The sequence below is a fragment of the Botryllus schlosseri genome, chromosome 13 (genome assembly GCF_051294905.1).
Source record: "Botryllus schlosseri isolate E-star chromosome 13, Bs_hap1, whole genome shotgun sequence".
In the NCBI taxonomy this organism is placed as follows: Eukaryota; Metazoa; Chordata; class Ascidiacea; order Stolidobranchia; family Styelidae; genus Botryllus; species Botryllus schlosseri.
In genome coordinates this window covers 9549057-9563094 of record NC_137248.1, presented here as the reverse complement: position 1 = coordinate 9563094, position 14038 = coordinate 9549057, and the positions used below count along the sequence as shown (strand labels likewise).

The following is a 14038-nucleotide window of genomic DNA, read 5'->3' as shown; positions in this document are numbered from 1 at the left end:
TTTAGCATCGCTGTCGTGGACGGCTACGCCTACATTGCAGACGATGAAAATGACGCAATCTTCCGTTTCAACTGGAAAAGAGGAGCATCGTCGATGGAAAGATATGGGGGAAATCAAGTGCACTTTCCAACTGCCATGGATTTCTACAGCGAAACATACTATGAAAAATACCTACGTAAGCTTACGTTGTAGGGATGGTGCGAACCCTTGACAGGCTCAAATTTGTGCGAAGATGAAGTTGAATAAAAGTTCGCTATGAACACGAACCTCTGACTTCACGTGATGCCGCAATGCTAATTTCAAACACTACCCGTGAAATAATTGAGCGACAAAGTGGTCCACATCAGTGGTTCTCAACCGCCAGTCCGCGATGACTTTCCTGCCGATCCGGCAGGTATATTACAATTTTAAACCTTATTTTCAATATGCAAATAAAAGTTCGCTATGAACACAAACCTCTGACTTCACGTGATGTCAAACAAAATGCTAATTTCAGCCACTGTACTTGTAAAATACTTGAACGGCAAAGCGGTGTACATAATAGTTCGCCAACCCGCAACGATATCAGATTATTGCAATTGGGCCGTTCGCAAATATGATCGCACCACGATGATTTCATTCAAAATCTGGATAGTCACCCTTGAGCTTGCTAACTGAAGCTGACTACATTCGTAGATGGACAAATAGATGTAGATACATTTAGCAAGATTGATAAGATACTACATTGTCGAACTCATTCTTCGAAATTAGCAAGAATCCCGATTTGAATCGTCTTTTTCGAAAGGTAACGCCTTTTCGTCTTTCCTTTCTCGCTTTTGTCACGAGATATTTTCTCGGTGATGCGCCGGCCACCCGGTATTGTGGGGCTGTCCAGTATATCTTAGAAGATAGTTTAGAGTCCGTGAAGAATTTGTATCACGACTCTACTGTACTAAGCACGGGTATAACTCAGCATGATCACGTTTTATCCCTTATCCTATGTGGCGAGATAGCGCAGTGGTGTAATCCGCGGCTGCAACACCAACGGGTGCGGGTTCGAGTGCGACCGAGGTCGACTTCTGAATTTCGATACCTAAGTGTTGGAGGTTTACCTAGGCTCCTCCTCGCCACTTCATCCGCATCAGCGGTGTCTTACAAAAGCCTAGAGGTGGGCCGTGCTATAAGTCGGCAGTTACGGAAAATAAGAAGAATATCGGCCTGGTGTATGTGACCATAGTAGTCGACAAACACCATGAATACCCCAAAAACAAACAAATCCCATATCCTGGCCATGATCGTGGCGCTGACGAAGACCAGTCTTATTATCAAATTAAGCAAATTATTATCTTATTAAGCAAAAGTGCCAAAAATCAATAAAAATTTCGTCGACGCTACTACACTGTATAGGATTTGGACCCTATATTTCATTGCTCTTCATGACAATGCTGTGGGTAGATCACGACTCCACGGTAGCTTTGTAATCCCTCCAATTGTAATTTGCATGAGCTTCGCCAACGCTGGGTTTCAGCCCCGGGAGCTTATAAATAATACTTGAAACATCATGTTTAACTGATGCTGTAAATGTACAATGTACATATGACTTTGTTGTATTACAGGCCCTATTTGTGACTCAAGAAGCAGACAACGGGCAATGACAACAGCGGCTACAACGACTGCGGCTATCAGAACGGGAGCAGATTATTGCACGTCACAATACTACAAGAGTGTAGCGGGGGGCGTACCTAGCAGTATAGCGTTCAGCGTTTTAATGGTCTGCTTTGACACATACGAATTTAATTTCGGTTAATCCCAGTGCGAGTAGAGGATTTGCTTCAATCGGATATGAATGTGATTTGATGGCTTCATCATTTTAATCCAAGAATCAGTTAATAAGTAAGCAACATGGAAATATTGGTAGCTGCAAAATGCAATGTATACAATTAAAATGATTGCGAACTCAAATCTCCGAACTTTGAGTCATTATTGTTACATCTTTGTTTACAGTAAACCTAGTAAATACGCAAAATCATTTAGGCTACTGTTGTCTACTAAAATTTTAGTAGCACATAGTTAATAAATTGTTCATGGGTATGTTTGGTTTCAATATGAAGTTTCATTCCTGTGGTCTAATTGCAGCAGCGCATTCATGATATAGCATATATGTTGTGACTTGTGATATATCAGACGTCAGAAGAAATACTTGTCGGTCAATTCTCTATTGAATACGGAACAAGATGGAATATTGTAATTGGGGGATTTTTAAATCTGTTACCGGGATATTGTATGATTAATCAGACAAGGAACCACTGCAATGCGATAACAGACTATAATAACGTATATTGAGATGGAATAGATTTGGCGACGAAAATGAGTCGTAGTCAGTTATGTCAATCATTTCGTTGGAAGCGGTTCTTCAACAGAGGGCCATGGCCCAGTAGTAAGCCACCAAGACATTCGCAATGGGATTTTTGCCGGAGCAATGTATAGTCAACGGAGCTGGAGCGCTGCGAGAAACAAAACCGGAGTTGAAGCCAGTTGTCGAAAAATAGGTCCAGCTCCGATGTATTATATAGTATTCCGCTATAGGGTTGCATTTGAAACTAAAATCGATTTAAAGCAAACATGTGTAAAACAGAGCCCTTGTTTAAAACATGTTTATTAATATTATTTTGTTATAGCCATGACGTCACGGATATTTAAGTGTGACATAACAGTGAAATGTCATTGCCAATTGCAAATTAGGGTAAATATGGCTCCTTTTTCGAAAAAGCCATCCGAGCCCGGACTAAAACATATGTTTGACCTGGTCTACATTGCAATGCAGCATTTTTACAGTGGGAGGTCATCATCATCAGAACATATCTTCCGCACCAATCATCTAAAATACGTGCCATAACTGTTGAACCGACGACGATTTCGAGGTTCCAACCAATCAATATCGTGTACGCCAACTATGTCGGGTGCAAATCATCCGCATGATCATGCTACATGTTTTTTTTTAATTATTTACACAATCATACTATACATATTACAAGTATGCAAGACTGTGTATTCACATTCGCCCCCGTGTACCACTCGTATACTATACAGGAGTGAATAAACACCAGTGCCACACCAATTCAGAACCTACCTCTGACTTACACCGCTGTAAAAATCAAACTCAACATTTTAGAGCCCGGATGATCCTGGCACGTAGGAAGGTAGCAACGTATGCACGTATAGACACGTAGGATTTATTTTCGCGATGAAATTCTGAGTTAGATTCCGCTGTTGTGTACCGCCTTTCGGGCGTGATCACACACTCGCTTTGCTGAGAGTGTGCAGTTGTCAGAGATGAGCATGGATTAGGATTAGGTTTTGAAAAAACAGGATTTGTGATATTTCGTCGGATTTGGATTGGATTTGGATTAGACATTTTTTATACAACGGATTAGGATTTGGATTGGATTGACCTATTTTCTGGGAGATTGAAATGTCGTGTGGCGAATGGCGACAAACTTGATTCAGATCAGTTATTAATGTACTTATGGTTACTAAGTTATCTTGAATCAAGTGAATCGTTGGTTGTGAAAGAAAATTTTCGAATCCCTCCATTGCATAAATTGGTATTTTTTCTGAATTTGCATTTGGAATCGGATTAGGATTGGACATGGACTTGAATATGAAAAAGTTATGGATTTGGATTTGGATTTGGATTTGAAGGTTCGGATTTCGATTGAATTAGGACATAGAAATTTCGAAGCCGCTCATCTCTGGCAGTTGTGCACGTCCGCAACGAACCGTAACGAATCACGGATGTCGCGCAGTGGAGTCGATCCCAAAATATGCAATATTGAAATCATAAATTCGGAATCATCCAACATAAATGTAAAGTTAGGGTTGCTTCGAAAACAAAAGTGTAAACATGATTTTCGCGATTCCGGACCAGGATCTGTAATCCGCCACCCACTCGGTGTTTCAATTGTAACCGTCAGTTGTTAGTATGATCGGTCGCGAATCGCCATTGTTTCTTATGGGCGCGGTCGCATGCGGCTGGAAAACCGGGGGTGGCATGCGGCTCTTATTTCTTATGGGTGCGGTGGCATGCGGCTATTGCGTCTTATGGGTGCGGTGGCAAGCGGCTCTTATGTCCTATGGCGGCGGTCGCAAGCGGCTGGAAAACCGGGGGTGGCAAGCGGCTCTTTTGTCTTATGGCGGCGGTGGCATGCGGCTATTGTGTCTTGTGGTCGCAGATTTCTGGTGATTCGCTATGTGTTCTTATGGGTGCGGTCATGAATCGCCCTTTCGGGTATATGCATCTCTCGACCGGTGTTGAAAAAGTATCAGGTATGGTAAAGAGTCACGTGATTGACTCTTAGTTAATGTGTATACCTCAAATTATTATATATGTCCGATTCGAGTTAATCCCAACGTTTGCGGTGAATGCGACTTCGATATATCGTTATTCTTATGGGCGCGGCGATGATTCGTACTATCGTTTATAGACTGCGGGCGACATGTCGTACTTTCACCAAAAAGGGTGTGAAATAGTTTGCTAAATCTAGGAATCAGTCGCTTGGTAATTAGTTTACCACAGAGCCGGCGTAGACGGCGATTCGATTACCAACAATAGCCGCGTTCACATACTATCACTTCAAAAAGATGTGACATATTTGTAAAATCCTACGAGCGCTGACAGGATAACACATCAGACAGCCATCTCTCGCGGTTTGGTGTTACAGAGGCAGGAATCACGCACAAGTAATATTTTAGTAATTAGTTTGTCACACAGCCGGCGTAGACGGCGATTCCAATACCAACAATAGCCGCGTTCACATACTAACACTCCAAATAGGTGTGAAATAGTTTGCAAACCCTGCGATCGCTGACAAGATAACGTCTCGGACATAGCCATCTTTCGCGACTTGGTGTTACATGCATGCCGATCGCTCACAAGGTAATATTTCCGTAACTAGTTTGTCACAGAGTCGTCGCAGACGGTGATTCGTTAACCAACAATTTGACACTTTCTGGTGGTCGCTATATGTTTTGACACTTCGGAACGTGGTTGACTTTAGTTGTATGATAAGAACTGTGTCAATTTGTCAACTTGAAATGAAACTTACTACACAGCTCAAGTTGATTCGTATTTGAATGTGTTGATCCGGTACAACTCTAAGCCTTTGAGAAATCCATTTACCGCGATCAGTTGATTCGAACGTAACCTGAATATTGCTGACTCCAACTTCAGTCGCATCGAATTATTCACACATTCCACGCCGCTGTTTCACGCCTATAGAATCAATACCAACTCACTAAACAAGAATCAAGAATCACAAGTATGCACATACAATAATTGTATTTAATACTGAGAAATCAAACGCTTAACAAAAACACGCAACTTAGCATTTGCCAACTCTAGCATTACCAAAAAAATCCAGGTATTGTTGATTGAGAATCCTTGAGACCTTATTATCAAAAATGTTATAGTGCGGCGTCGGAATCCATTCGCGGGATGTACTAAAGGTAAATTAGGTAAATTCTAAAATGAAATATCTCGACTTTGACATAGTCTGAATTGAAATAGATTGACAAACATGACTACCAACTTTCACCCAGTCACATTTCGAAATTATACGCATGTTGATTTGAAACAAATAATGAAACATTACAACTCTATTCACGATCCGGCTTTCCGTTTGTCAAAGCGACATTTTAACATCTTACCATACTCAAAAGAATTATTCACCACATTAAAAAGTGTTAAAAATCTAGTTTTCACTTACTTGATTATATCACTGCAACTCATAAATTTGAATTAATTCATCCTGGCCGTATTCGTATGATCGGTCTTTTTTTATTCAATTGTAAAGGTCGTTACTAATCTATAACACAAAGTAATTACTACTCGGTACATATACGATTTGACTTGAACATATTATATTTTGAGTATACGAGATTTGAATGTCTGAACAATAACTGAGAAATAATTTATCACAATTAAATCCGTATATTACAGCGTAAAAGATATTGGAATGTCAGCAACTCTGTAAGGTCATAGTTACTAACGCTAATTCACCCGACCAACTTGTCATGATCATTCCCGAAATCAACACAAACATGACCACTGACTTGAGTTAACCACAAAACAGCATCAAGTTTTAAATCCACTTGTAGCTTACGGCTTATTTGAATGCGCGTTATGTTTTGTTGTAATCGAGTGTACGGAAATAGTATTACGTCTCGACATCTTACCATCTTACGCTATTCAAAGAGTCAACCACAAAAACATTGTCAAGTAAATCCGTTACCCGACCAACTCAAACAGTATCAGTATGAAAAACAGCCAAGCATACACGAGTCCATACAATCACTAAAACCTAAAATCCATAACAAGTTCGGTTTTACTCATATCCCTACGACGCGTCTTTATTTTTCAACTTTAAAAGTCGTTACTATTCTGTAAGATAGAGGAATTACTACGCGGTATATTCTGCAAGACAAAGTTATTATTACTCGATATATTTTGTAAGACAAAAGTAATTACCACTCGGTGCAGGCGACTTGAGATTAACATAATATGTTTGAGTATACGAGATTTGAAAGTCTGATCAACGTATAGTTGCGACTTCATTTCTTACAATCGAACGCTGGTGTTATATCGAAAGTTACCATTCTGTAAACATAAGGATTGATACATTGATGTACCATATGTAATAGTTGATCATGACTTGATTATTAAATTATTCGTGTTAATTAGACCCGGCGTTGTGGTAAAGGTTATTATGACAACAACAATCTTTTCAGTACCGTTGTTATTAACATATCGAGTTGTAAAACTATGCGTGTCTGAAATGTTCATGATTGAAGAAATTATTCCACCTTGGTACATATCACTCTGCGTATCGCGGATATCAGAAAATATTTTACAAATGTAATTGTTTCCAGTAACCAAACTAAAGATGAAACAACAATTTCGTTTGCTGATTAACAACCGGTGCAATACTTTATTGTCGGAATCTGCGACATCGAATTGAAACATACGCACATCACACAGTACGAAAATATCACTTTGGGCTCCGCGGCGGTGTCATTTAATCTGTGTTAAACTCTGTTCACACTCTCTGTCGAAAATGCGTGAAATGTCAAAACATTACGAGGTCACACTCTAAGACTTTGATCATCAAAAAAGTAAATAGAGGTATCTATACTGGATCGATTCTATTCAACTGGTCTTGGTTAATACAAAAACCCATAACAATAATATCGAAGTATGTGCTACACTGAAATCTACAAAAATGTGTTTGTATTGCTGTTCATAGTAGCGATATCGATTTGAACCTCCCGAATAATTGTCATCATGTAACCAAACTAAGGAAAGTCGTTGTCAATTTGTATGATGTTCACTGATTGCATACTAGAACTATTTGTGCGACGCACACGATCAGAGAAATTGGAAATTTTCCCATTGTCATTCGTCACAATATTCGGTCACTAAAATACGTTACTTGGATGTGATTGAATCGCTGGTAGTTAACTCGATAAATCAAACCCCTAAGAAATTTCACTCACTCATTAGATATTAAACAGTGTCGCCTAATCGGCGTGGGTCGCTTTTTATAAATACAAATCATACCTGGTCATCGCTGATAATTAACTCGGTAAATCAAAACCCTAAGAAATTTCACTCACTCGCTGGATATTAAACAGTGTCACCTAATCGGTGTAGATCGTTTTTCTAAATGTAAATCATATAGGTCCAACAGAAAAAATGTTCACCCACTCGGAAATGAAACCAATGTGTTGGTCTCCATTCGATATTTTGTTTGGGTCAAATACTTTGCAATGAACACATTTGAGTGGTTGAGCTTTACATCATCAAGCTGTCGTTTGTAAATCAAGATTTCGGTAAACTTGTGAATGTATCGTTTAACTAACCGACATTTAGTGATTGGTGAACATACCAAACGATACACATCCACCTCGAAATACTCCGTTGATCGTAATTTCCATCATCGTAATAATCGAAGTACATTTGTGTCGAATTCGTAACAACCGACTTTTCTATGGCATGATAAATTTTTGACAAGTTATACTTAGAAGGTTGGTACATATCCCAAAAAATAATATACCATTCATATTGATACTGTTAATCGGTATTTTCACGCGAGTCGATTTTCAAACGAGTAAAATTTATTACATGAGTTTTTCCGCTTACTATATTTAAATGTAAACTCACCCATCTTTCAACAACAAACAACGATAAAAAAGTATGCAATCAAACACAACAAGCTTTACTTTTGTACGACACTAATTATTATTCCACACATGTCATTTCATACTAAGTGTATACGAAAGATATTCATGACACATGAAAATATTCGCTCATGCTACGAACATACGCAATGATTGGTGACGCTTTCAAACTGTTTCGATATCACAAGAACTTTATTGTCTGAATGGGTGTTCATGTATCTTAATAATCAAATAGTTCAACACAGAACTAGGACTAACAGAAACATCAGAGTTGTTTACACAAAAGTTTGTATGTGTACAGTATGCGAATACAATGTGTAAGTCCAGCACAATTGCGGTATCCATCCGAGTTTAGTTAACACAAATTTATTACAACGGAGCCACGTAAACTTTCGTGAAAGAAAAGCATACTCACTTCCAGAGGGTTATGTCAACGCCATAGCAGTAAATCAGCTACTCCAACAACAAAGTACATATGTTTTCTAGTCACGGTCCTTACATCTTTCACATAGATCAATCTACTTTGCTAACGAAAAGTGATGAGTCATCACATGATTGCCCTCACAACAAAACAGCTAGAAGATATTATCATACAAAAATATTCCTAACCCTTTGCGCACCAGTGACAAATCATACAACAAACATTTTTTGTGAGTCGAATTGTTGTTCAGTGTCAAGTCTACCTGTTGAAACGTACATTAAAACAACACAGTCACAATTCAATTAAAACCACGAATCTATTTTCATTTCGTCGCAAACTGTCACATACAGAAAAATAAATGTTATTTTCCCAAAACATACTTGTAACCAATCGCTTTCATTAAACACACTACTCCATAAAAGTATTTACTTTCTACAACATAGACATTCCGATGTAGTCAAGAAATATTTTTATTAATCAAAATCATCGATTTCTGTTCACGGTGTTAGTGTGTGCATGTCATACCTGTGGGCCCCGTATTAAAATGGACACGACACGACTGAATGTAAGGGGGGTAGAAGTCTATCGCATCGATTTACATGTGGTCTTCGCTACGGTTTCAAAAAACGAATCATCTATTTTGCATTGGGCGAGACCGAGCGAACCAGTTACATGTATTCGCGGTCATGATTGTGTTTGTCATATACGAATGATAGGGTTACTGTCAAATCTACATACCACAACCTTCTGGCACTCATAATAACAATTTCATTCTCCCCCTTCGTAATTGCATACTCACGACAAGTATATTGTACAACTCGACAGCTACGTTTAACAAGACCAACGACACTGAACCCACGACGTTTACCTATGTAAAATTACCCCTTTTACTTGGCAGTCCGTCGTTTACCTGAGTAAAAATATCATTTTCCTTTGGAGATCTGACGTTTACCCAGAATGACAATACATTTTTACTTGGAAATATATTTTTCCCCCGAGCAATAAATCATTTTCACTTGGAAATATATTTTTTCCCAGAGTAACAAAACCATTTTCACTTGTAAATATATTTTTTCCCCTGAACAACAAACCATTTTCATTGGAAATATATTTTTTCCCTCAGCAACAAACCATTTTCACCTGGAAATATATTTTTTCCCTGAGCAACAAACCATTTTCACTTGGTGGTCTGTCGTTTACCTGAGTAAAAATATCATTTTCCTTTGGAGATCTGGCGTTTACCCAGTGCAACAATACATTTTCACTTGGCCATCTATCTTTCCCTAGAGTAACAAAACCACTTTCATTTGGAAATCTGACAAACACACCCGCCAACTTGGAATTTGTTGTATTGACGACAGTTTGAAATAGATTACAACGAACAGTGACGTAAATATACACGGACTACCGGTTTCAGAGTATTCCTGCATCAGTCGTATCACATCAATATCATCGGTTAACCACATGAAATAACAATATGCCCTTGTACACCGAAATGCATGTTTTGGAAATTGGACAATAGGTTTCGATATGTCTGTGATGTCCAGGTTCGTGCTTTGGATTTTCCAGAGTCAAAGTGTCTGAATAAAACACCGCCTCGACTTCGGTAAATGTTTGGCACGCAGATAACGGTAGTCGGAAATCGAGGAATTTATGTTTCCATCGGGCTAACAACTCCGGGTTACTTGTGATCTATCTCACACGTGTTTACTATGTTGTGTCGCTCTTTATTGACCAATAAGCCTACATACCACACCATTCAGTTTGAAATCGGAAACCCCGAGAAAGTATTAACCGGATCCGGATATCAACTCTGAATCGATAAACCATATTTAAGTAAACATGCCACAACCTGTGTCTCCAGGAAAATAACAAGACATCGCACAAATCAAGTTTACTTCGCGATTATTTGCCCACACAAGTAATCACGTAAACGAGGTGTATGACATTACATCCATCATGGATAACATCGTGTCTAGTATTACAAATATCATGGGTGACAAATTCGTCTTTTCAAGTCTCGTCATGCACCGACTCTGTACATTCAGTGTGGGTATAGATGACTTGGAGATAGACAAACAGACATCTTTGACCGTAACATGGTTATTCGTTCAAATACCATTGGTGATATCGATACAGTGAACAGAGCATTATGCATAACGATACATTCATAGTCATATATGCGAACCATGTACTATCATGTACCCCGATTTTCGTTGAATATCCACGACACCAACAAATCTGTACATTTCTTTTCCCTCAACCTCGACGATAGAGTCGTCATCACAATGTATCAATCGAGTGTATGGTTCATCAGGTGTAAAATCCAAATCAAATGTAACCAAGGTATCGTTTTTCATTTTCAATATTTCCACTGCCGCATCTTGTCTGTGTCGTAAAACCACGGTGTGGGGCCAGAGGAATCTATGGAACGTTACGCGTAGTCCCATCCTTACTCGTGTATATGATCAGTAGGGCCATTTAAAGTCATTAAAGTCATATTTTTTTCTATGCATCAGTAAGTCGTGAAATCAATTTTAACGCAAAAACCGCATCCATATGGGGTATATTAAGAAAGTTATAAAGTCATATAAAGTCATATTTTCCTGGTTAGGTCATATTTGAGTGATAAAGTCATATTGTTGTATACTTTGAATAAAAAGTGTCAATTGAAGCAATTACGCACTAAGAAAGTAAGGCAATTTCTGATTGAACGAAGGCAAACTGTAAGGTTAGCCTTAATAGCCTACATAACATTACAGTCGCAGACCTATGAGGTCACACATTGCATTATGAGGTCACACAATCTGTTTTACTTCTGTGCACTGAAGTGGGACGTCATTTGAAGTTCGGAGACTTCCACAAGTGAAAGAAATAGTCAACGCATGGGAAGCTGAAGGAGTTATTGTAAAGAGCGTCAAAGATTTTGTCAACGATCCAAAGTTGACGAGTCAGTTAACAGAAATATGCCTCCCCTACAACAATATTTCAAACTTGATACTGAAAATGGAAAGTTGTACGTACACTAGTTAAGAGGCTCATGCTGATCTAAATGCCCTCGATTTCGGAAAAGATCCGCTTGTGCTCAAAAATTACATTAAGAAGTGATTGGACAAAAACGATGTGAAACAAATTATGGAACTACAAAGACAAGACATTTCACCAGCGCCGTATGCAAAACTGCAGAAGTGTCAACCAACATCAGCGTCTGTGGAGCGCTCATTTTCCTTACTAAAGTCATTTTTACGTCCAAATAACTAAAGTCATTTTTACGTCCAACTCGTAACTTTGAAGACTCCAACGTTCAACACTACATGAAACTGTACTACAAAAGTGGTTTAAAATAAAAATGGATGTGTATTACTGTTATGTTGTTCATGTGTTACTCGTCAGTTCCATGAGTGACGTTGGTTACATGTAAAAATACACGATTTTCGCATAAAGTCATATAAAGTCATATTTTCCCAAAAATAAAGTCATATAATTGATTTTTTAAGGTCATATAAAAATGGCCCTAATGATCAGGTAACGACGAAGTTTTTTCAATTTGCTTGTGGTGATGGTGGTGGTCCGTTTCGAAATGTAAGCGGATGAACTAGATCAAAAGTTTCGAAGATGCGTTTTATAATTGCTCTAGGTGTGAAATAGACATCACACTCTTGCAGGGGGGGGGGATCAACGCGAATTTAGTCTTCACACCACAGAAACACAGTAACTCGGATTACAATAACCGCAATTGAATTTAAGATTTCCATACGCGGAATCACTGTTAAAGATGTCTGACTGCGACGTTGCACCCGTGTAACGAATTCTCATGCTAAGGCCCCCTGTTACGGTCAAAGATGTCTGTTTGTCTATCTCCAAGTCATCTATACCCACACTGAATGTACAGAGTCGGTGCATGACGAGACTTGAAAAGACGAATTTGTCACCCATGATATTTGTAATGCTAGACACGATGTTATCCATGATGGATGTAATGTCATACACCTCGTTTACGTGATTACTTGTGTGGGCAAATAATCGCGAAGTAAACTTGATTTGTGCGATGTCTTGTTATTTTCCTGGAGACACAGGTTGTGGCATGTTTACTTGAATATGGTTTATCGATTCAGAGTTGATATCCGGATCCGGTTAATACTTTCTCGGGGTTTCCGATTTCAAACTGAATGGTGTGGTATGTAGGCTATTGGTCAATAAAGAGCGACACAACATAGTAAACACGTGTGAGATAGATCACAAGTAACCCGGAGTTGTTAGCCCGATGGAAACATAAATTCCTCGATTTCCGACTACCGTTATCTGCGTGCCAAACATTTACCGAAGTCGAGGCGGTGTTTTATTCAGACACTTTGACTCTGGAAAATCCAAAGCACGAACCTGGACATCACAGACATATCGAAACCTATTGTCCAATTTCCAAAACATGCATTTCGGTGTACAAGGGCATATTGTTATTTCATGTGGTTAACCGATGATATTGATGTGATACGACTGATGCAGGAATACTCTGAAACCGGTAGTCCGTGTATATTTACGTCACTGTTCGTTGTAATCTATTTCAAACTGTCGTCAATACAACAAATTCCAAGTTGGCGGGTGTGTTTGTCAGATTTCCAAATGAAAGTGGTTTTGTTACTCTAGGGAAAGATAGATGGCCAAGTGAAAATGTATTGTTGCACTGGGTAAACGCCAGATCTCCAAAGGAAAATGATATTTTTACTCAGGTAAACGACAGACCACCAAGTGAAAATGGTTTGTTGCTCAGGGAAAAATATATTTCCAGGTGAAAATGGTTTGTTGCTGAGGGAAAAAATATATTTCCAATGAAAATGGTTTGTTGTTCAGGGGAAAAAATATATTTACAAGTGAAAATGGTTTTGTTACTCTGGGAAAAAATATATTTCCAAGTGAAAATGATTTATTGCTCGGGGGAAAAATATATTTCCAAGTAAAAATGTATTGTCATTCTGGGTAAACGTCAGATCTCCAAAGGAAAATGATATTTTTACTCAGGTAAACGACGGACTGCCAAGTAAAAGGGGTAATTTTACATAGGTAAACGTCGTGGGTTCAGTGTCGTTGGTCTTGTTAAACGTAGCTGTCGAGTTGTACAATATACTTGTCGTGAGTATGCAATTACGAAGGGGGAGAATGAAATTGTTATTATGAGTGCCAGAAGGTTGTGGTATGTAGATTTGACAGTAACCCTATCATTCGTATATGACAAACACAATCATGACCGCGAATACATGTAACTGGTTCGCTCGGTCTCGCCCAATGCAAAATAGATGATTCGTTTTTTGAAACCGTAGCGAAGACCACATGTAAATCGATGCGATAGACTTCTACCCCCCTTACATTCAGTCGTGTCGTGTCCATTTTAATACGGGGCCCACAGGT

General features: G+C 38.8%; 1 protein-coding gene across 1 annotated transcript in view; it reads left to right on the top strand.

Annotated features, from left to right (window-relative positions):
* LOC145454348 (low-density lipoprotein receptor-related protein 1-like) overlaps window positions 1–2083 on the top strand; it is a 62065-nt gene extending 59982 nt beyond the window's left edge. The window contains exons 14-15 of the mRNA XM_080332348.1: window positions 6–175; window positions 1596–2083. Coding sequence (XP_080188474.1) covers window positions 6–175; window positions 1596–1786 — 361 coding nt within the window. The 3' untranslated portion in view covers window positions 1787–2083. The remainder of the gene's footprint in view (window positions 1–5; window positions 176–1595) is intronic.
* The last annotated feature ends 11955 nt before the right edge of the window (window positions 2084–14038 follow it).